This window comes from Lontra canadensis, unplaced genomic scaffold (assembly GCF_010015895.1).
Source record: "Lontra canadensis isolate GAN:19392208 unplaced genomic scaffold, GSC_riverotter_1.0 scaffold12, whole genome shotgun sequence".
Taxonomy (NCBI): Eukaryota; Metazoa; Chordata; class Mammalia; order Carnivora; family Mustelidae; genus Lontra; species Lontra canadensis.
The window spans coordinates 6,508,087-6,531,469 of NW_022631006.1; the positions used below are offsets into that span (position 1 = coordinate 6,508,087).

Below are 23,383 nucleotides of genomic sequence, written 5' to 3' on the forward strand. Positions count from 1 at the left end.
TTCCACAGAACTCGAGAGGACAGGTGGGCCAGGCAGCAGCTATCTTCCCCAGGGGTCTCCTAGCTCCAAGCAGCTATATTATCTAGGTATCTAGGCCTCCAAGAGTATAGTGTCTGGATCTGGATTAGAGCATTCAGTACCTGAAGGCTGAGCTAGGAAAATGAGTCGTGTAGGGGCCTCCTCTAGGACCATCAGGCAGTAGCTGGGTCTGCCTTCTGAGCACAGCGGGTCCATGCCTCCTTGGACTTCCAGCCCTCCCTCTGCAGGCTGGCCTCCATTCCTCAACTGCTCAGTTCCCCCAACTGCCTTGAACCTTGCTGCCCTGCCTAGCTGCATGACCTCAGAAAAGACACTTCCCGTCTCCATAAAACAAAGGACTAACGAATGGCCTGCCTGGCTCTGAGGTTCGGTGACCTCAACACACCGCCCAGCTGGTCCAAGGAAATCAGTGCCCAAGCCAGTGTCCCCATCTCTAAGCTCCCTGGTCATTCTTGCCACTTGGCTGGGAAACCTCCTTCCAGCTGCCCCAGTCTAGCGCCCTCCCCGGGGGGCCATGCCCCCAGCTCTGCCCCTCCCCTCTGCTGCTGCTGACCCTCACCCCCTCCCATCCCACTGTTGGATGTAGGACCCAGGCCAGGAAGCACAGGGGACACTGCACGTGGGGCTGGGCCAGCTCAGGGGGCAGGGGTCGGAGGGGCAGCTGTGTCAGAGACCAGGAGAGTCCTGGGGGCAGGGCCAGGACCCTGCCTGCCTGAGGTCACGGTGGTCTGACCAGCCCCCTTTCCTGCCAGCTATGGAATGTGAAGCCTGGCCTGGGAGATATTTTGGCTACACTTTGAGCCATCCCCGCCCCCTGGAACTCAGACCCTGCACACTCCATGCCATAACAATGACGACCACTTCCAATTGTTTCCTAGCTGGGGGGGGGTGGGGTGGGGTGGGGTGGGGAGCACTTTGGGGAAAGGAGGGGGAGCCTGGGGGAAATGCTTCTAGTGACAACAGCCCTTTCTAAATCCGGCTAGGGACTGGGTACAGGTGGGGGTGGGGGGCCTGCTGCCGGATATATATGGCCCCTGACCAGGTCAAGCTCCACAGCTCTCCCCTGTGCTCTGTCTTTCCTTGCTGCTCTCAGGTAGGAGCGCCGAGCAGGAAGCCTTCCTCTGGGATAAGAGGGCCCCAGCTTTAGGAAGGGGCTCCTCTAGGAACAGCAAGTGCATGCAGGGCTTCCTGCAAAGTACCAGGTCTGATCATTGAGCACACAAGTGCAGGTCTAAACATGAGTGTAGGTGCCCTGGGAGTGTGGGAGGGGGGTGTTGTGTGTGAAAGTCTATATCTGAGCATATTGGACCAGAATGTGTTATGCATTAGAGGTGTGTGTGTGTGTGTGTGTGTGTTGTGTACAAGCATGCACAGTCTCAATGCATGGTGAGGGGAGGGTGTGTACGGTGCTGCCTAATTAAGATATAGTAGTATGTAGGGGGAGACGTATTTATGATCATGCCTGAGGATAACTGGTCCATTTGAGGGGAGGGAGAAGAGGATGGCAGAGAACAATGACTTAGCAAGTATATATGCTTAGAAGCTAGTTGTGTGTGGGGGGGTGTCTGTCATGGGTAACTACCCGTATCTATGCACATGGAGATGTTTGTGCACACATCCAGGAGTCGAGGCTCCTGCAGCCTGTGTACACCCTGCAAAAGGGGCTCACAGGCACATGGTGGGGCTGTTTCAGGTGTTTTGTGTGTGTCTTTTTTTTTTTTTTTAAGATTTATTTATTTAGTTGAGAGAGAGAGAGTGAGTATGACCGGGAGGGGCAGAGAGAGAGGGAGAGGGAATCTCCAGCAGACTCAGCAGCAAGCGCGGAGCCCAACGCAGGGCTGGATCTCATGACCCCAATATCATGACCTGAGCCGAACCAAGAGTGGGACACTTAACCCACTGCAGCACCCAGGCGGCCCTGCTTCAGGTCTTTGTGCAATTGGGACTATACAGCGATCTGTGCTGATTTATACCGTATGCATACTTGACGTGTGTGTCTGTTGCCAAGGCATGACGGCATCAGGGAGGTATGGGAAGGAAGCGTGTCCGTGTGAGGCATGTGCATGAGCAGCGCACACGCGTGTTCGTCAGAGGACATGTGGAGGGCATTTGGCATTCGGTGGGTGTGTCAATGAGAGGATGCCCACAAGGGTCTCCTCTCCGAGAGTGTCCACCAAGACTGACAATCAAACGAGGGCAGGATGGAAGAGAACTGGCTTTGGAGAGACATGAGACGTGGGTTCAAGGCCTGGCTCTGCCATTTCTCGTTATGTGTTCTCGGACAAGCAAGTCCCTTAACCTTGATTTCCTCATCCGAAGGATGGGGTAAGGATTGAGTGAGAGATGCATAAACGTGCTTTGCAGACTGTAAAGCGCTGAACAAATGTGACCAGTAGCTGTTTCTCTTGTGGCTCCAAGTAGGCAAGTTTCACTAGTTGAGTGTAGGCAAGGATGGGACTGTCTCCCAGGTGGGAGGAGGAGGAATAGACATCAGGAAACTGTTAAAATTATTGCTCAGGAGAAAGGGCCACGGTGTTTGGAAAGCCAGACAGAGGACAGGACCAGAGAAGTTGGCACCACTCCCGATTTGTTTTCAGGCCTGGGGGAGGGGTGGGTGCCAAAGGGCAGAGCCAGGGAGCAGCGGGGAGGTGGACCTGACGCAGCCTTCCGTCTATCCAGGTCCCCTGCAGGCTTGAGCCCCTTTCATTTAGTGTACACCTTTGAGAAGCCAAGGTAAGGAAAGCTGAAGATGGAGTGTGGGGGAATCTGGGAAGATTGCCCATGACAGCCTCAAAGCCAGGTTATGGGACTCTAGTTTCTGCCTTGCCTTGGGAAGTGTATCTTGGTAACAAAGAGCCCTTTGCCTGTGACCAGGGAAGAGTCAGGGAGGGACAAGGACTAGAGATGGACGTAGTTAGCTTTCTGCTCCCAGAGAAGCCCAGAATGCTCCTTTCTCCTCTACGAGAGCCCCAGGCTGAACAGACATTAGCCTCCCCTTCTGCCCTGACAGGTTTGCTAGGCTATTCTCAGGTTGGTGGATCGGCTCAAAGAATAAGGGATGCAAGGTGGCCTGCTCCTGACTCACAAGGAGAGTGCTAGGCTCTGGGGCTCCCACTGAAGGAGAGAGAGCCTGGGGAAGGGAGTGGAGGCTGGGTGGAAGGGAGGGCATCTGGCTTCTTTTTCGACTCCCACCCCCTGCAGGCGCAGCCATGGTGGATGCGGAGATGGCCGTGTTTGGGGCCGCTGCCCCCTTCCTGCGCAAGTCAGAGAAGGAGCGGCTAGAAGCCCAGACCCGACCTTTTGACCTCAAGAAAGATGTCTTTGTGCCTGATGACAAAGAGGAGTTCGTCAAAGCCAAAATTGTGTCTCGAGAGGGTGGCAAAGTCACCGCTGAGACCGAAAATGGCAAGGTAGGTAGCAGGGCTGGCATGAGAGGCCCTCTTGGGACCCCCTCCCGCAGCTGGGGTACACAGAGAAGTTCCCACCAGGACCCATCCCACACAGACCTGAGGACAGCCTGCTTTCCCCCTCTTGGAGCAGGGATCCAGGGCTTCCAAACAGCCCTTCTCATTCCCAATATCCTGTCTATCTTCTCTGTGATGCCCGTCCTTCTCTCTTGAACATGGCTGTCCTAGAACTTGCCCTACTCCTTTCCAGACGGAGGGAGGGCTGACTGTGGGGCCTGCATGGGGGCTCTTGCAGACGGTGACCGTGAAGGAGGACCAGGTGATGCAGCAGAACCCGCCCAAGTTCGACAAGATCGAGGACATGGCCATGCTGACCTTCCTGCACGAGCCCGCCGTGCTCTACAACCTCAAGGAGCGCTACGCCTCTTGGATGATCTACGTGAGTGCGCCATCCAGGACGCCCTTTGAGTCTAGTAGCTTCCTGGTCCCCAGAGGCCCACCTGCTGGAGCCACAGGTTTCTGTTTCTTGTGTCCAGGCATTACTGCACGCTGTCCGTGGCCCTGCATCCCTGGTTCAGTTCTAACACCCCCAAGGCTGGGAGTCCTTAGATTGAGTGCTTTTGTAGATTTTCCCTTCTCTTCTTCCCCTCCTGGCATTGTTCTCTAACTCGGAAACCCACCGTTCCTCCCTCTTTATCATGAGCAACTCAACCCTTCTTCTCTACCCCAGACCTACTCGGGCCTCTTCTGCGTCACCGTCAATCCCTACAAGTGGCTGCCAGTATACAATGCCGAGGTGGTGGCCGCCTACCGGGGCAAGAAGAGGAGCGAGGCGCCGCCCCACATCTTCTCCATCTCTGACAACGCCTATCAGTACATGCTGACAGGTGACAGGCCTTGGTGGCAGGGTTTTCTTGGGATTGGCATGGGGGGGGGGACACACAGTTGGTCTGGGCAACTGGGAGGTGCCTGGAGGGAGGCTGGGATGTGGGGTGGGGGAAGGGTGGGTGGATGGCAGGCAGGAGCATCCTGTGTGTTTCCTAATTTTTCCTCCCTGCTTGTTCCCAACAGACAGAGAAAACCAGTCCATCCTGATCACGTGAGTGTAGCTCCTAACCCGTTCTCTTTCAGAACCTTCTTGACCCCAGCCCCTATCAAGGACCCCAGCCCCCATGCATGGACCCACAATTCTCATTTCCCTCCATCTTTGTGCCAGCTTCTCTTTCTCTGTGACCTTTACCCTTGCCTTGCCTTCCCCACTTCTTTCTGCTTCCCACCCCTCTTGGAGTTTTCCTCTCCCGTTCCTTATGCTCACTCTCCTCCAGCTCATAACTCATTTATCCATAAGCCCAGTATCACTGTGTCTTCATCCCCTCCTCGTTTTCTTTCATCTTTCCCTTCAGTAACGTTCCCCATTCTGCCAGCCTCACCCATTCGTTGCCAAAAGGGCCAAGGCCCATCTCTTCACATTGACCTTGCCTAGCTAAGACCAAGTTCCTTCTGCCCAAACCTGGCAACTTCTTGTGGCACCCTTCCTGGTGCCCCCCTGATCCCACGTGTGGTCAGGGTGCTTCCTGCTTTGGGGCTCCCACTGTCAAGTAGGACCAGACCTTCTCTCCTGACTTGAGGTTTGTCTCAATGAACTGCATCTGTTCACTGCCTAATGAGGCTCTGACTATCCCAACAGCGGGGAATCTGGGGCCGGGAAGACAGTCAACACCAAGAGGGTCATCCAGTACTTCGCTGTTATTGCTGCCATTGGGGATCGGAGCAAGAAGGATCAGACGCCAGGCAAGGTAGGCCTGTTGTCCTCCACGGGCCTGCACTACAAAAGGGGAGGGGGAGGCCTCTCACCCACCATCCTTCCTGATCTTTGCAGGGCACCCTGGAGGACCAGATCATCCAGGCCAACCCCGCCCTGGAGGCCTTTGGCAATGCCAAGACCGTCCGGAATGACAACTCCTCCCGCTTCGTGAGTGATCCCTGACCTTGGATTTGGGATTTGGGTTGGTGGAGGGATGGTGTCAAATACAAGCTTTGCCTCAACTCATCATCGGTCTCCTCAATCTCCCCAGGGGAAATTCATTCGAATCCATTTTGGAGCAACTGGAAAGTTGGCATCTGCAGACATAGAGACCTGTGAGTGCCATGAATCTGCTAGGACTTGGCTTGAGCTCACCCTTGTTCTAAGTGATCACAATCCCAAGCTATCTCTCTCTTCTGTCTCTCCATCTATGTCTCTCTTTAGGCCTCCGCCTTTCAGTCTCTCTCCCTCTCTTTCTGTCTCTCTCTGTGTCTCTGGGTCTGTATACTTATTTCCCTCTTAGACTTCCTCTAGTCTTTCTCCACCTCTATCTCTTCATGTCTGCATGAGAGTCTCTCTCTTTGTCTTTCTCTTTTCCTCTGCCTTTTATTTGCTACATTTATCATTCATTTTCCTCTATTTCCTTGTACCTAAATCCCCAAATTTCTTTCGCTCTTCTCCCCCTACTGTTCACAGACCTTCTGGAAAAATCCAGAGTTATTTTCCAGCTGAAAGCAGAGAGAGATTATCACATTTTCTACCAAATCCTGTCTAACAAAAAACCTGAGCTGCTGGGTGAGTCAGAGCTACCAACCGAGACCAACTATCTCCATGGTAACCTGGTCCCTCTGTTTGCGGCTGCTTGCAGACATGCCCTGGGTTTATGGCACTGCTGGATTCAGTTCTGTGGGATGTGAGACCACAGTCAGCCTTGTCATATGCTTTCCTGCAAGCCCTGTACTGTGGTAGGCAACCCCAGTGAGAGCCAGACTTTTGTGCCCCTTCCTCAACCCATCTTCTCCTCCCAGACATGCTGCTGATCACCAACAACCCCTACGATTATGCATTCATCTCCCAAGGAGAGACCACGGTGGCCTCCATCGATGACTCTGAGGAGCTCATGGCCACTGATGTAAGTGGGTAAGAACCTGGTAGAGAAGTGAGGGCACTGGCAGAGGGGTAAATGAGACCAGTTCATTGGCTAAGGAGGAGAACTGAGACGCTATCTGTTATTCAAAGTGGTCTGACCGTCCCCAAGGGCCAGAACATGCCTTCTGACCAGGATGTGTTGGGGAATGGGTATGTTGAGATGGGGTGACCAGTATTTGGTGTTCGAGCAAACAGAAAAGGCTGAACATTGTGGGACAGAGAAGCAGACAAGCCAAGAAGCAAAGCATCACCAAGGGAAGGGGGGTGGTTCATGCAGTTGCCATGGGATTGGGGCAGCCTATTAGGTGAAGACTAGATATAGACAGGTAGAGAAGGTCTAAGCAGGGAATCAAGTGTAGGGTCGAGAAGAGAGACAAAAGTAGAAAACATGAGTGGGTGGCCAGAGCACCTCCAAAGGACAAATGTGGCCACTAATGCCAGATCTGGGGCAGTGTGCAACCTTCTTGCACTTGGTTTTTGAGTTCCATACTGAGTATGGGAGTCTCAGAAGCTACAGGGATTCAGGAGAGAAGTTTTCTCTCCAGCTGAAGAGGGATCTCATTTATCTGCCATACTTCCTTTTCTGGGGTCCACCAATATGGGGTCTGCCTACAGAATGCCTTTGATGTGCTGGGCTTCACTCCAGAGGAGAAGAACTCCATGTACAAGCTAACGGGCGCCATCATGCACTTTGGAAACATGAAGTTCAAACAGAAGCAGCGAGAGGAGCAGGCTGAGCCAGATGGCACTGAAGGTGGGAGTCTGGTATGCTGGGGACAGGTGGGGGCCACATCTGGAGAGGAGTCCTCCCTGTGCCAACTTGGCTGCCTGCCCTCTCCTTCCAGAGGCTGACAAGTCCGCCTACCTCATGGGGCTCAATTCAGCCGACCTGCTCAAGGGGCTGTGCCACCCTCGGGTGAAAGTGGGCAACGAGTACGTCACCAAGGGGCAGAATGTCCAGCAGGTGGGTCATCTTCAGAATATAAGTGGGGAGGGGGCTGGCAGGCTTCAGGGAGGGCTTTGGATTTCATTCTCTGCATTAATCTGCTCGTTTGGTTTCTCCCTCACCTTCCAGGTATCATATGCCATCGGGGCCCTGGCCAAGGCCGTGTACGAGAAGATGTTCAACTGGATGGTGACGAGAATCAACGCCACCCTGGAGACCAAGCAGCCACGCCAGTACTTCATAGGTGTCCTGGACATCGCCGGCTTCGAGATCTTTGACGTGAGTGGGGGAGCCTAGGCACACATGCGTGGGGGTGGGGGTAAGGGGGAGGGTGACTCACTCGTTCCCACCTGTGACCATCATGGCCAGTCTCGGGAAAGGCTGATGCCTCGTCCTGTCTTCCAGGGGAGCACTTTTCCCCACCAGCCCAACAGGGCAGGGGCCTGGCCACACCCCTGGCTGGGCTTGGGCAGGCCAGGTCAGACCACTTCGGGGTGGGGGGACCACACGGGCTGCTCAGACCCCTGCGGGCCTGACCCACTCCGTCCCTGCCCCACTCCGTCCCTGCCCCCTGCAGTTCAACAGCTTCGAGCAACTGTGCATCAACTTCACCAACGAGAAGCTGCAGCAATTCTTCAACCACCACATGTTCGTGCTGGAGCAGGAGGAGTACAAGAAGGAGGGCATCGAGTGGGAGTTCATTGACTTTGGCATGGACCTGCAGGCCTGCATCGACCTCATTGAGAAGGTGCTGCCTCCCCCGCTGCCTGTGTCCCCGTCCCCTGGCGTTCCAGACAGAGTGGCTAAATTCCCCACTCACACCCTACCTGAATGCCCCCGTCTAAATGGTAGCCCCCACCCTGCTGGGGAACATGCCCTGGATCCCGAGCCCTGTTGTGTCCTGACCACCCAGGACAGGGTGGCACAGGGAGAGCTGAGGTCCTAGGGGCTTGAGAATGGACACAGGGAGGATGGGCAGCTCCAGGAATCCTCCCATACCAGTGTGTTTAATAACCCTGGTTTGACCTGGTTTGAGTGTGGGGCAGGGAATCAGAGTACACCTGTTTTCAGCCCCCACATCACAGGGATCTGGACGATGGAGTGCTGTGTAAAGCATCCATATCATTCATATTCCCAGACTTTCACAAAGGTCCCTCTGAAAGCAAACAAAGTTTTCCACCTTGGGAAGGCATGAACAGGTGTAGGTTGGTAAATACCTGTTACCTTAATTCCCAAAGGGGCATCACCATAAGCAAATACTGAGCTTAGAGCAGGATGCTTTTGCATCTGCATGAAGCATGCTCAGTGACGCTTTCCCCTCTACCCTCAGCCCATGGGCATCATGTCCATCCTGGAGGAGGAGTGCATGTTCCCCAAGGCCACTGACATGACCTTCAAGGCCAAGCTTTATGACAACCACCTGGGCAAGTCCAACAACTTCCAGAAGCCACGCAATGTCAAGGGGAAGCCGGAAGCCCACTTCTCCCTGATCCACTATGCTGGAACCGTGGACTACAACATCCTGGGCTGGCTGCAGAAGAACAAAGACCCACTCAATGAGACGGTGGTGGGCTTGTACCAGAAGTCCTCCCTCAAGTTGCTCAGCAACCTGTTTGCCAACTATGCAGGGGCTGATGCACGTAAGTAGAGACTAGAACCCTGAGACTAAGGAGCAGGGTTTCTGCCATGGTCCTGAGGCAAGCCCATTGCAACTCTTAACCCCTTCCGTGTCCGGTTGTGCCCTAAGGTTTACAGGCTCAGTGAAATAGAATGGGGTGGAGAAGGTGGACCCCACATAGTAAAGACCCTCACCTGGAGGTCAGATATGAGTGAGGATGTAAGGAGAGTCCGTGATGGAGGCCTCTTCTCCATCCACACGTCCACTCAGGTCCTTTTCCCTGACTCTCCTCCCACAGCTGTCGATAAGGGCAAAGGCAAAGCCAAGAAAGGCTCATCCTTTCAGACCGTGTCAGCTCTACACAGGGTAAGCGTGTGCCCCCAGCCCCAGCCCCAGCCCAGCATGGCTCCCCAGCACCCACCAGCCCTGACTTCTCTGTCTTCTCCTTCCCTGTGGCCCCTTTCCCTCCTTGTCTTTCCTCCTCTCCATTCTTTCCCTCTTTGCCGGTGGTCTCTTCCTCTGTGTTTCCCATCCCACTCTCCCCTTCCCTCTGTCCTTCCGACCTCTCTCTCCTCTGTGTCCTCCCCGCCATTCCTTCATCCCCTCTCTCTTTCCCTTCCTTCCCTACTTTTCTCTCCTTCACCTGCATTACTTTTCCCCTCCTGTGCTTTGGGTCACAGGAAAATCTGAACAAGCTGATGACCAACTTGCGTTCCACACACCCCCACTTTGTGCGTTGCATCATCCCCAATGAGACAAAGTCTCCAGGTGAGGTCCGAAACTCAGCCCAGCCCCTTGCTGGCTGCATGCCCCATGCCGTGGGGACAGGGACTCCTCAGCCATCTCCTAATCCCCCACCTTAGTGGTTTCCAAATGACACTCTCCTCCGGTGCCCCATGAGATGGCAGACTAGTCTCTCCCCATTTCCCCGTATTTGCAGCGTGGCTCAAGGGGCCCTGTAAGGCACTTTCATGGGCATTGCCTCACAGCACACAACCCCCAGTGAGACATATAGAGATTGTTTATCCTTTTTGACTGATTAGGAATTCCAGTTCCTCAGGGGCCTGGCTCTGCTCTGGTCAGCTTATTGACCTTGGTGAGGTGCCTTAACTCTTCTGGGCTTAGTTTCTTCTCTAGAAAATGGCAACTACCTATGATAATAAATACAACGTAAAAGAAGGAATGGGAAAACCTTTGGTTATTCTTAAGAGTACAGCTAAGGAAAAAAAAAAAAAAAAGGATTTTCCCTAAGGTTGCTGGCTAGTGAGAGGCAGACCCAGAATCAGAGTCCAGAATTTTTGGCTTAGCCCGGCACTCTCCCCACACCTTTCTTTCCCACCTCCTCTGCTGCAGGGGTGATAGACAACCCCCTGGTCATGCATCAGCTGCGCTGCAACGGTGTGCTGGAGGGCATCCGCATCTGCAGGAAGGGCTTCCCCAACCGCATCCTCTACGGGGACTTCCGGCAGAGGTGGGTACAGGGGCTCCCCAGAGCTCAGGGAGCAGGGGGAGCCTGGGCAGACTTGGTGGGGAAGCAAGTCCACAGGTGGATCTGAGTGCTATGGGCAGAGCAGACTGGTCCAGAACGTGAGTGACTCGGGGCATCACCCTCTCCAGGTACCGCATCCTGAACCCAGCAGCCATCCCCGAGGGCCAGTTCATTGACAGCAGGAAAGGGGCAGAGAAGCTGCTGGGCTCCCTGGACATTGACCACAACCAGTACAAGTTCGGCCACACCAAGGTGAGGGAAGGGAGGAGGCGAGCTGACTACAGAGAGACCTCTCCTGTCCTTTGGGTCCCCACCTCACAACTCCTTCCCTTTTATCAGTCATCTTAGGACCATCTCTGAACTGCCTTCTCCCCCTCCCCATGGACCATCCAGCGCCCCTGTCCCAGCTCCAGCTGTCATTGGCCTCCTCCCTTGAGTTCTTTCCTAGGGTATTACACTGCTTAAAAACAACCTCTCCTCTTTCCCCTCCCGGCCCACCCACTGCTGGCCCACAGGTGTTCTTCAAGGCGGGGCTGCTGGGGCTGCTGGAGGAGATGCGGGACGAGAGGCTGAGCCGCATCATCACCCGCATCCAGGCCCAGTCTCGGGGTGTGCTCTCCAGAATGGAGTATAAGAAATTGCTGGAACGCAGGTGAGGGCTTCAAAGGAGGCTCCTGGCCATCTAAGGCCCAGGCTGATTCAGGGGCAGTGTCAGGAGAAAGCTCACTGAGCCGTGAAGCAAGCAGACTAGCAGGAGGGGCTCCTATGGACCCCGGATGGGCCTCACGGCCAGGGCATCAGAGAGGAAGGGAGAGCTCTTATTTACAAGTCAGGGCTTCAGGACAGGAAGGAGCTGGGACTCTTACCACCCTCTTGCTGGGCCCCTGCAGAGACTCCCTGCTGATCATCCAGTGGAACATCCGGGCCTTCATGGGGGTCAAGAACTGGCCCTGGATGAAGCTGTACTTCAAGATCAAGCCGCTGCTCAAGAGCGCAGAGACGGAGAAGGAGATGGCCAACATGAAGGAGGAGTTCGCGCGCATCAAAGAGGCGCTGGAGAAGTCAGAGGCTCGCCGCAAGGAGCTGGAGGAGAAGATGGTGTCCCTGCTGCAGGAGAAGAATGACCTCCAGCTCCAAGTGCAGGCGGTGAGGCTCCTGGGCCTCTGTTAGCTCGCCGGTCCTGCTCAGCCAACATTCCCCACGCATCCTGCACCTCCCCACCCAGGGCTCACCTTGTCCTCTCAAAGACACAGGTTTCTGGAATCAACACTCCAAAGTCCTCCAAGGGGATCCCTCTAGAGAACAAAAGGGAAGGGGGGAAAGAACCAACTTTTAAAAACACTGGCTTTCCTCTTGGTTTCAACCTGGATCCACAGCCCAATAATTTTTTTGAACTTAGGTAAACCATGCATTGTCTTTGAGTCTCAATGTCTTCATCTCTGGACTAGGGATGAAGCTGCCCATCTTACCAGGCAGTAAATATGTAAAGTGCTGACATCAGTAAATTCAGTTCCTTTCCTGCAGTGAAGTAGACCAGAGGAAGAGGGCCTCTCTGCTTCCATCCCCCAATGTTCCCATCACATTGTCCTGAAATTCTTCCCTTCATCATCTTTCTGAGGTTTTTCTCAGCTGGAGATATCCTGGAGCTCCCCTCCTACAGGCTGAGCCTCTTCCTCCCCAAACCTGGCAATGTGAGGACCCTACCCACTGAAAAGCCTCCCCTCTGTGCCTTGTCCTCAGGAACAAGACAACCTGGCTGACGCAGAGGAGCGCTGTGACCAGCTGATCAAGAACAAGATCCAGCTGGAGGCCAAAGTCAAGGAGATGACCGAGAGGCTGGAGGATGAGGAGGAGATGAATGCGGAGCTCACTGCCAAGAAGCGTAAGCTGGAAGATGAGTGTTCTGAGCTCAAAAGGGACATTGATGACCTGGAGCTAACACTGGCCAAGGTGGAGAAGGAGAAGCATGCAACAGAGAACAAGGTGAGGGGAGCTCCTTCTGCTCTAGCCCAGGTCTTAGGATTCCTAGACCATGGTGTGGTCCTGCTCCTTGGCATTGGACATCCCCACAGATGTCTCCAGGCTGATGACCTCTGACCCTGAAGGGGATGGGGTTCTTGATCCACAGGTGAAGAACCTGACAGAGGAGATGGCTGGGCTAGACGAGATCATCGCCAAGCTGACCAAGGAGAAGAAGGCTCTGCAAGAGGCCCACCAGCAGGCCCTAGATGACCTTCAGGCTGAGGAGGACAAGGTCAACACCTTGACCAAGGCCAAGGTCAAGCTGGAGCAGCAGGTGGACGATGTAAGTAGATTGTCACAGGACCTAGATATAGTGTGTGTGTGTGTGTGTGTGTGTGTGTGTGTGCACGCGCGCGCGTGTTTGGAAGGATGGGATTGGAGAGGGTTCCCTCCCCTGATACATTTCTAGTAGGGGATTGGAGAATAGAAAAGGGTAAGGGTGATCACTTATAAGTTATGTTTCTCATCCCACTGATATGATCAACAATAGAGATGGACTTCCTTATTTCAATTTAGGTTCAAGCCTTTATATCTCTACCTTCGACCACAGGGTCTAGAGAGTTATCACATAAGAATGTGACACATTTCTTTGGGAATTTTGTGAGGCTCTGAGGATCTTGTGACCTCTAATATTTTAAGCAGGATCTGGCCTTCAGTGGTCATTGTTCCACAGATAGTTTTCTGGGCATATCTCCATTGGATCATTTATCACCCATGTTATCATTATCGAAGTATCTGTCTCAGCCATAACATTGTAAGTGCCTTTAGGTGAGAACTTGGATTGATTCAGTTTTGCATCTGAAGTGCCTAACACACTCCTGCAGGATACTGAATGAATGGAGCTTTGGGTTTTGTCATACAGTCATTCGTGAAATCATTTATCAAATAGTTACTGAGCATCCCTCCAAGCTGGGTGCTCTCATAGTCCCTTGGCCCACTCTGGGAAAGCTTTTCCAAGTCCCTGACATGTCTTAGGATTCCCCAAATCTGGAGTGACTGAACTTCCAAATCCCCAAATCAGGATGATTGGTCTTACGGGGCACACTGGTCCTTCTCCCCACCAGCTGGAGGGATCCCTGGAGCAGGAGAAGAAAGTGCGCATGGACCTAGAGCGAGCAAAGCGGAAGTTGGAGGGCGACCTGAAGCTGACCCAGGAGAGCATCATGGACCTGGAGAACGACAAACAGCAGCTGGATGAGCGGCTGAAAAAGTAGCATGTTCCCCTCCCTGGCGCCTTTCCTCCTCCCCAGCTCAGCAGCCTGTTACACCTATGACAGTACAAGCTGTCCCAAATTGTCCACCCTCGGAGGCTGCAACCTCACACAGCCTCCGTCAGTGGGAACAAAACCATGGGCAAAGGCCTCCAGGAAGAGAGCTCTCCTCCCCCGTCCTCCCTGGCAAAACAGTCTAACCTGGATCCCTTGAGCCTTTTCTTCCTGTTGGGCAGGGGAGAAGGATAGAAACTCATAGCTTGCCTCCTTCTACACACCAGTTGGTTAACCACTTGGAGACCAGTTGCTTAACACCGAGGAGGGCTCCATACAAAAGCCTCTCAGGATGGGCCTTTCAGGTCCTTCTCAGAGAGCCCCGAGGACCACAGAGAAATGGGGGAGCCCCCACTCTTGAGCAGTGCAGGGATCTGATTAACTCATGGATCCAGTTCTTACTGCAAGTCCTACCAAGATGCACACGTCCACTTCCCACACTTGAGAAACAGCCTGCAGGGTAGTTTTGGATAATTAAGGATCTTATGGGGCTCTAGGGTCAGGACTATGAAAGCCTCTAAGAGTCATCATGATTGCATCTTCCTGGGGCCTGTGTCCACCCAGGAGCCCTCACACTTCCCCAGGCACAGCAGGTGCTGAATGAATGAAGGAGTACATGATCCCAAGGATCCTCAAACCACCTTCTAAAAATGGCATTTTGAGGCCCACTTTACCAAAGAGGAAATGAAGGCTCAGAAAGGCTAACCCAACAGCCAAAGTAACGGTGATAGAATTAAAGGCCATCAGAGCTAAAAGGGGCCTTTGAAACCATCTGGTCCAATGATGTCATTCTACAGGACCATAGAGAGGAAGTCCCACAGAACCCAGGTCTTGTCACCCCACCTGTGGTCCTTTGCCCATTACATTTGTTGCCAGACTTGAGGCCTTCAACATGTGGTACATTTTCAGGGACTCTACATCAGCCTCAGACACTACTTTTCTGATGAAATCCTGCTTTTTTTTTTTTTTTTTTTTTGGTATTACCATTTCCGAGTACTGGTGGGCTCTCCTGCTGCCCAATGGACCTTCCTCATCTTACCCTCCCTCCTTCCTCCCAGGAAGGACTTCGAGCTGAACGCCCTCAATGCAAGGATTGAAGATGAGCAGGCCTTGGGCAGCCAGTTGCAGAAGAAGCTCAAAGAGCTTCAGGTAAGCTTTGGGATGCCTAAGCTGGAGCCCCTGGGCGGGCCATCAGCACCCCTTTCTCCAGGTTGTCCTCCCCTCAGCATTACAGGAACTTGCTATAGGTCCATGAAGGGAGAGCCTGAACTATCACAGTACACCCAGGGAGCACCCCTAGGAGGGCTGGGTGATCCAAGGATGACATAGGAAAAGACCTGGAAAAGATCCAGGTATAGGGCACAGAAATCCTGGCTTCCTGTCTCAGCTCTGGTTGAGCTAGCAACTGTGGGGAACTCATTCCAGATACCTGGATCTCTGTGTCCTCCCTTGTTACCAATGGCTTTTAAGATCCCTTTAGCCCTGACGGTCTGTGACTTTGAGTCTTACCCCTAGAGCAGACACTATATTAGGGCTTCAGATAAACATGGTTCTCTCATGCTAAACTTTTAATATTTTTGCCACTAAACTGCTTAAAATATCCCTAGAACACAGGTCTCTTTGTCCCTCTTCAACAGTCAACTTCTGCCACTTTCTTTCCAATAGAAAATGTATAAAGTTCTGGCCTAAAAGAAGGCTAGTTCAGCTATCCAAAACATCTCCTCCAAATCCTTTTATTTCTACTTCTCTGCTGGTAGAACTGAAAAGACTTGCTGTTCCAGACAGGCCAGGAATGCTCTAGAGCTGTGGGGTGGGCACTCCCCAAGGGAGGGCTCCGGGCAGTGGGTCTGAGCCCTCTGTGTCCCGGGCCAGGCTCGTATCGAGGAGCTGGAGGAGGAGCTGGAGGCCGAGCGCACGGCCAGGGCCAAGGTGGAGAAGTTGCGCTCAGACCTGTCCCGGGAGCTGGAGGAGATCAGTGAGCGGCTGGAGGAGGCCGGTGGGGCCACATCCGTGCAGATCGAGATGAACAAGAAGCGCGAGGCCGAGTTCCAGAAGATGAGGCGGGACCTGGAGGAGGCCACGCTGCAGCACGAGGCCACGGCCGCGGCCCTGCGCAAGAAGCACGCGGACAGCGTGGCAGAGCTGAGCGAGCAGATCGACAACCTGCAGCGCGTGAAGCAGAAGCTGGAGAAGGAGAAGAGCGAGTTCAAGCTGGAGCTGGATGACGTCACCTCCAACATGGAGCAGATCATCAAGGCCAAGGTGGGCGGCCTGCTCACCGTCCTCGCCCACAATTATCTCCACCCACCTTCACTTTCTGTCCGTGTCTCCTCTCTTCTCTGATAGTTCCATATCCACTTCCCTTCGTCCACTCTGTTCTCCAAATCTCTCCCGTCCATGCCTCTCCTCTGTACTTCTGTAACTGTATCCCTTTCCACCCTTCAAGGCCCCCCATGTCCATTGTGTGATTCCCCTTTCTCCCTCAGGCTAATCTGGAGAAGATGTGCCGGACCCTGGAAGACCAGATGAATGAGCACCGAAGCAAGGCCGAGGAGACCCAGCGTTCAGTCAACGACCTCACCAGCCAACGGGCCAAGCTACAGACCGAGAATGGTGAGCCCCGCCCCATCTCCCCCGACTGCCCGAGCCACCAGCCTTGGGTAGACTCACACACATGCACACATGCTCATACACCCACACCAACACCCACACCCATACATGCACACCTCTCTCCAGAGAATGGGGCCTAAGGGGAAAGGGAATGGTTGGGGAGAGGGAGAGGTGGCTGACCTTCCAGAGTTGAGTGTGCCTTCGTGCCTCTCCAGGTGAGCTGTCCCGGCAGCTGGATGAGAAGGAGGCACTGATCTCCCAGCTGACCCGAGGCAAGCTCACCTACACCCAGCAGCTGGAGGACCTTAAGAGGCAGCTGGAGGAGGAAGTTAAGGTGAGGCCCAGACTCAAGCCACTTGGCCCAGGCCAGGAGGGAGCAGGTCCCAAGAATGAGGCTTGCTGTCTTTCCATTGTTCTCCCATTTTCCAAATGGATTAATAACCCAGGGCCTAGCTCATGTCTCCTAAATCTATTGTCCAGGCTGAGGCCCTCTGCCCTTCTGCTGTCATTTCTGGGGGGAGGGGGGCTTGGTCAAGGGCAAGTGAGCGGGAGGAGAGAAACACACTAGGGAGGAATGGCAGCCTTGGCAGGGCGTAGGTGTGGGATGCAGGAACTGCCCCAGTGGGTCCTGGGATTAGCAGGACGGTCTGAAAGCTGGAGAAAGAAGCGAAACTGGAGCCTCTTTGGACACTTTCCTTGTGAGCAAAAGGTGGAAAGAATATGACCTTTTTAAAAGGCCAGGGCTCTAATCCTAACATGCCCTTGAGAGCTCGGTAGTCTTGAGGAAGTCCCCTAGTGTCTCTGAGCCCCTGCCTCCTCCCCTGGCAACGGGGATGAGGTTGATATTGACATTTGTAGTGAGAAACAAGAAGTGCTGGGCGTAACTCACGTAAACAGTGCAGCACCCAATGGACATTCTCTGTTACCAGTCCTCCGTGGACTGTTCCAGATCCCCCCAGGAATTAGAGCTGGAGGAGGTCCCAGGGAGGAGGGAGAAATTCAGGTAAGGACATGGGTGAGGACTGGGGTGTACTGTGGAGAAAGCTGAGCCCTCCTCCCTGTGCCCACCCCTCCTCAGGCAAAGAACGCCCTGGCCCACGCGCTCCAGTCCGCCCGGCATGACTGTGACCTGCTGCGTGAGCAGTACGAGGAGGAGACGGAGGCCAAGGCCGAGCTGCAGCGCGTCCTGTCCAAGGCCAACTCAGAGGTGGCGCAGTGGAGGACCAAGTACGAGACGGACGCCATCCAGAGGACCGAGGAGCTTGAGGAGGCCAAGTGAGTCCCCGGGCGGCCCACCCCTCGCTGAGGCCCCTCTGCAGGCAGGACACACCCCAGCCCGACGCTGGGGAGATTCCTCACTGGGGATGGACACTTGGCCAGTTTCCGACAACACAGGAGAACCCTGTCCAGGGCCCCACCTCCTTCTTCTCTCAGGGAAGCTTTTTGCTCGCGTTATGTTTCTCATCCGAATATAAGACGAACAAAAGGTTTGTCTGAGGGCAGAGTGCTCCCACCAGGGGCAGGGTGCTGTGACAGAGGAAGTGGGGTGGGCCATGGAAGCCCATGCCTCCTCCATGTCTGCAGCCTAGAGGCTGGCCCAGGGCCAGAGGAGACCACCTGGAGGCCCCTCCTCGGTGCTGTGGGTCTTCACAGCGTGCCACCAAGACACTCTGCTGGCCAAGTTCTCAGCCCCCTGGGGCCTCTCCTCAACTTCTCCAACAACACTTCTGAGTTTTCAAGGATTGTTTTCTAGAACACTCACATTGTTTCCCCTTGTCCAAATCTACACCCTCCATCTTACCCAACCCTGTCCCATTTCCCAAATCGCCACTGCCCCGGGCAGGAAGAAGCTGGCCCAGAGGCTGCAGGACGCTGAGGAGGCCGTGGAGGCCGTCAACGCCAAGTGCTCTTCACTGGAGAAGACCAAGCACCGGCTGCAGAATGAGATCGAGGACCTGATGGTGGACGTGGAGCGCTCCAACGCAGCTGCCGCGGCCCTGGACAAGAAGCAGAGGAACTTCGACAAGGTGGGCCTGGGCTGGGGGCTCAACCAGGGGCAGAGCAGGGAGGCCAGCGTCACCAGGAAGCCAGGGACCTCCTCCTGGGGGACAGGGAGCGGGTGGCTGGGGAGGAGGCTGAGCCCTGCCGAGGGGCCTGGGCAGGCCCTGGAGGACCGGGGGCAGTGAGGGGGTGGGCTGGGGCTGAGGGCTATGCAGTGAACTGGGTCCCCACAGATCCTGGCTGAGTGGAAGCAGAAGTATGAGGAGTCCCAGTCCGAGCTGGAGTCCTCGCAGAAGGAGGCGCGCTCCCTCAGCACAGAGCTCTTCAAGCTCAAGAACGCCTATGAGGAGTCCCTGGAGCATCTGGAGACCTTCAAGCGGGAGAACAAGAACCTCCAGGGTGCGCTGGGGCCGGAGAGGCCGGGGAGGGGCTGGGGAGAGCCTCCTTGTGTGGCGCCACCTATGGGCTCTAAGAGGGGCATCCCCCATGGGGGGATCATGGCAGCCCCCAACTGAGCGGCCTGGCCCCTCCCCCAGAGGAGATCTCCGACCTGACGGAGCAGCTGGGTTCCAGTGGAAAAACCATCCACGAGCTGGAGAAGGTCCGCAAGCAGCTGGAGGCTGAGAAGTTAGAGCTGCAGTCGGCCCTGGAGGAGGCTGAGGTGGGTGTGCGGGGCGTGGCCGGGGTGGGGGCAGGGGCGCCGGGCCCTGGGCTGTGGGCTCTGTTCTCATCTCCCTTTTGTCCATTTTGTTCACCAGTCCATCCTTAGAGCCTGACACATAGCAGCCACTCAATAAATATTGTGGGATAAATGCATGCATGCGTAGATCACTCTATTTCCTTCACACAGACATTTTACCTGGGAATTGTAGAAAGATTTCCCGGATCCACTCCCCTCTCCTTTCCGCCTCTGCCTCCCACTTCGGGATTTTTTACATTTTGTGCCTGATTGCCTCCGTTTCCTTGGCAACACCTTTCTCTTCATTTTCCTCTTTGTCTTCCTAGCTTGCTCTCTCTCCTCAGTGAGGGTCTGAACCACCTCTCCTAAGCCTATTTTTTGTTTCTTTTAAATTCTCTGTTCTTCTTCCTCCTTCTGCTTCTTTGACTGAACCACTTAATAGCACTCTTGAACTCACTTAGTATCCGTGACTCGTGGGCAGACCCCTGGCCCTGGCCCTGTGCCCTGACTGTCAGCCTCCAACCCTCTTGCCCCACCCCCTGCCAGGCCTCCCTGGAGCACGAAGAGGGCAAGATCCTGCGGGCACAGCTGGAGTTCAACCAGATCAAGGCGGAGATTGAGCGGAAGCTGGCGGAGAAGGATGAGGAGATGGAGCAGGCCAAGCGCAACCACCTGCGCATCGTGGACTCGCTGCAGACGTCCCTGGACGCCGAGACGCGCAGCCGCAACGAGGCCCTGCGGGTCAAAAAGAAGATGGAGGGCGACCTCAACGAGATGGAGATCCAGCTCAGCCACGCCAACCGCCTGGCTGCGGAGGCCCAGAAGCAAGTCAAGGGTCTCCAGAGCTTACTGAAGGTACGGAGAGGCTCCAGACATGGGAAGTCCCCTTACCTGGAGATGGACTAGCCTCCACGTGGTCATGCCGGGGGCTGGTGTCCCACCAGAGCCGTGCTCCCTCCGGCTCCTGCAGAGACATCCTACAGTGCCCCCGCCCCCGACCCGCCCGTGGGGCTCTCCATCGGCACCCAGCCTAGCCTAACGGCCTTCTGATGAGGACAGAGGCCAACCGCTCTCTTGGGCCCACCCTCCTGGTCTGCAGGACACCCAGATCCAGCTGGATGATGCAGTCCGCGCCAACGACGACCTGAAGGAGAACATCGCCATCGTGGAGCGGCGTAACAACCTGCTGCAGGCCGAGCTGGAGGAGCTGCGGGCCGTGGTGGAGCAGACGGAGCGCTCTCGGAAGCTGGCGGAGCAGGAGCTCATCGAGACCAGCGAGCGGGTGCAGCTGCTGCACTCCCAGGTGAGCCGCCCCGAGGTGCAGTCCTGGAGGGAAGCACGGCTGGCAGGACTCGGCCCGGTGAGGTTTGGGAGCCCCCCGTGGATGCTCAGGGCTTCTTGTGCTCTGCCCACCTTGATCCTCAGAATACCAGCCTCATCAACCAGAAGAAGAAGATGGATGCAGACCTGTCTCAGCTTCAGACCGAAGTAGAAGAGGCGGTGCAGGAGTGCAGGAACGCCGAGGAGAAGGCCAAGAAGGCCATCACCGATGTGAGTGACTGCTCCCCGCCTGCCCCCCACTAAAGACAGGAACGAGGGCCCTGGGTCCTGGCCAGGCCAGCGTGCCATGACAAGCCGCCTCCTACAGCTGCACGGGTGGGCGGGCCTCGGGAAACAAACGCCAGGCTGGGCAGACGGTGATCCTGGAGGGACCAGGGGCCCTGGGCCCTGTTCTTCTAGACCTCCCTCCTGCCCCCAGGCTGCCATGATGGCCGAGGAGCTGAAGAAGGAGCAGGACACCAGCGCCCACCTGGAGCGCATGAAGAAGAACATGGAGCAGACCATCAAGGACCTGCAGCACCGGCTGGATGAGGCTGAGCAGATCGCCCTCAAGGGCGGCAAGAAGCAGCTGCAGAAGCTGGAGGCCCGGGTGCGGGAGCTGGAGAACGAGCTGGAGGCCGAGCAGAAGCGCAACGCGGAGTCGATCAAGGGCATGAGGAAGAGTGAGCGTCGCATCAAGGAGCTCACCTACCAGGTGCGGGCATGGGGGCTGCTCTTGGCTGGATCCCCTGCACCAGGGCCAGAAGCTAGGATTCCACCAAGAGGAATGAAGTGTTGTTCTCTCTTAGCCTGCTCCAGAGCAAGGAGTGGGAGTGCATCCCCCTGCTGCCCCGTTTCCACTCTGCCTAGCCCTGTCCTACACTGACTGTCCCCTGGCTAGAGGTCAACCTCTGAACCTCTTGGCCTGGGAGCTCTGCCTTCAACCTCACCCTCCGCCTGTCCACTGCGGACAACACCTACCCAGAGCTCCAGACAGAGCTCACCCAGCACAGATTCCCCGAAAGCAAGTATGTCACCAAGCCCTGGTTGGGGGCCATGACCACCAAAATACACCAAAAACTACCCCAAAGTCATTCAACACATCTCAGAACTTTCTGGTTTGTTTTCTACAATCAGACTCCTAATTAGATTTTACTCCTGTTCCAACCCAGAAAGTCCAGAAAGGACACACATGTCCTTAGATCGAATCTCTTCCCTGCATCCCGGGAAATCTCAGCATGCAATCCCAACGTTACTACCAACACGCGCTGGCTTCTAGAACAGGAGAGTTTATCCTCCACAGGACCCCTAAGGGCCTGCTCCCTGGAACAGCGAACATGCATGGTTTTGTGCAGGATTTCAGGATTCCATCAGCTCCCCAGACTCTTTCCTAAAATAAACCATTAAAAATAGAATAGTTTTTTATGATAGATAAATAAATAAATAAATAAAGGGAAGAGCGCCAGTGTTTGCTGAGGATCAGCATGCCGATATTTCACTCTGAGTAAAGACAACAAGCAGGGGGAGGGGGCAAGCTCCCCCTCATGACCATGCCGTCCTCACCCCTAACCTCCCCACTCCAGACGGAGGAGGACAGAAAGAACCTGCTGCGGCTGCAGGACCTGGTGGACAAGCTGCAGCTGAAGGTCAAGGCCTACAAGCGCCAAGCCGAGGAGGCGGTGAGCGACCCTGCTAGGGACTGGGCCTGGAGGAGGGACACTGTGGAGCCTCCCCCACCCACCCTGGGCTGGGAGGCTGTGAGGACCTCTGGCATCCTCTCACCTCCTCCTCCCCATCCCGACCCCCGCAGGAGGAGCAGGCCAACACCAACCTGTCCAAGTTCCGCAAGGTGCAGCATGAGCTGGATGAGGCCGAGGAGCGGGCGGACATCGCTGAGTCCCAGGTCAACAAGCTTCGGGCCAAAAGCCGCGACATTGGTGCCAAGGTGGGTGGGCCTTGCCTGGGCCTCACTAGTCACTGTGTCAGCACACCTGCCACCATCAATGCCCCTCAGACAGAGCCCGCTCATGCCAGGGAGGGCCCCTCTTCATTCACCACCACCACCCCCAACAATTAAACCCTGAAGCCCCAGAGGGCCAGGTAAAGCAGTCCTCGGGGACGTCTAAGATTCTTCCAGCTCTAACTTTTAATGACTTTGTAAATCCCAGGCCCAGGGTGGTCAGCAACTCTAGAAGGCCCCCATTTGTATATACCCACTATATCCCAATTCCCCCCAACTGTGGGTCTCCTCTCATCTTCCACTACTTTTGGCCCAGAGCTCAGTAACTCAGCCCTAAAGTGGAAAGCCCAGAGGACCCCCTTGTCCTCACCCAGGCAGCACCCTCTGGCTGACCTCACAGTCCTCACCCCTCCACACCAACCCCTAGGACACATCTCTCACCACCATGGGGGCTTCCCTCAGGCCCTAAGCGGTTCCCCCCCCCATCAGGTGCCCTGTCTCCCCTTTTTTCTGCCCCCATGTCTGCCCAAAACCTACCTCCCCAGAGCTAACTGGGGTTTTGTGTCCTTTCAAAAGGGCTTGAATGAGGAGTAACTTTGCCACATCTTGGTCTGCGCTGTCCTGAGGGTGCTGATGAAGCTTCCAGTTCCACAGCCTCTACAGCAGACCCTTTGGAGGAAGCAGAATAAAGTTATTTCCGTTAAGCCAAGATCTGGCCTCCAGACTCTTCTTCACTGCCCGCCAGCCACAGGGACCTGAACGTGGGGGTGGGGCTGGGGTTCCAGGAGTGGAAGGGCTGCTTTGCAGGCAGTGCAAGGAGGCCTTCCTGGGGAGCCCTGGAGGCCCTGAGTATCCTCAGTGACGGACTGGCCCAGGTGCTCCCATTTGTCTCCTCCACAGCAGGTGACACCTGTCCTCCCAGCCCTCTCCCTGGTCCAGAGACCCTTGGGGTTCAAGGAGATTTAAAAAACCCTTAAGGCTTGCTGAGAGCACAAGCATCCCTTCTGCTATGAGCCTACACTGACTGACACTACCCTGTCCCCCAACCAGGGCTGGGCTGCCAGGACAGAGCGA

General features: G+C 55.3%; 1 protein-coding gene across 2 annotated transcripts; it reads left to right on the forward strand.

Moving 5' to 3' along the window:
• The first annotated feature begins 1,081 nt into the window (after nucleotides 1-1,081).
• LOC116867041 (myosin-7) lies at nucleotides 1,082-23,018 on the forward strand. Of its 2 annotated transcripts, XM_032856355.1 has the most exons (40): nucleotides 1,082-1,132; nucleotides 2,719-2,771; nucleotides 3,239-3,449; nucleotides 3,742-3,885; nucleotides 4,177-4,333; nucleotides 4,518-4,545; nucleotides 5,134-5,242; nucleotides 5,326-5,418; nucleotides 5,522-5,585; nucleotides 5,947-6,045; nucleotides 6,279-6,382; nucleotides 7,015-7,153; nucleotides 7,245-7,363; nucleotides 7,475-7,624; nucleotides 7,923-8,093; nucleotides 8,676-8,985; nucleotides 9,262-9,329; nucleotides 9,644-9,731; nucleotides 10,317-10,434; nucleotides 10,581-10,704; nucleotides 10,968-11,104; nucleotides 11,343-11,598; nucleotides 12,193-12,435; nucleotides 12,581-12,757; nucleotides 13,539-13,684; nucleotides 14,798-14,888; nucleotides 15,612-16,001; nucleotides 16,226-16,352; nucleotides 16,565-16,683; nucleotides 17,428-17,624; nucleotides 18,193-18,376; nucleotides 18,584-18,749; nucleotides 18,887-19,011; nucleotides 19,576-19,884; nucleotides 20,129-20,332; nucleotides 20,455-20,580; nucleotides 20,789-21,064; nucleotides 21,933-22,028; nucleotides 22,160-22,294; nucleotides 22,886-23,018. In XM_032856355.1, exons 3-40 carry the CDS (start codon nucleotides 3,249-3,251, stop codon nucleotides 22,901-22,903), a joined length of 5,808 nt encoding a protein of 1,935 aa, XP_032712246.1. In that variant the 5' UTR covers nucleotides 1,082-1,132; nucleotides 2,719-2,771; nucleotides 3,239-3,248; the 3' UTR covers nucleotides 22,904-23,018. The 2 variants fall into 2 exon arrangements, with proteins under 2 accessions (XP_032712246.1, XP_032712245.1); XM_032856354.1 differs by having other exon boundaries at nucleotides 7,245-7,624.
• Nucleotides 23,019-23,383: the final 365 nt, after the last annotated feature.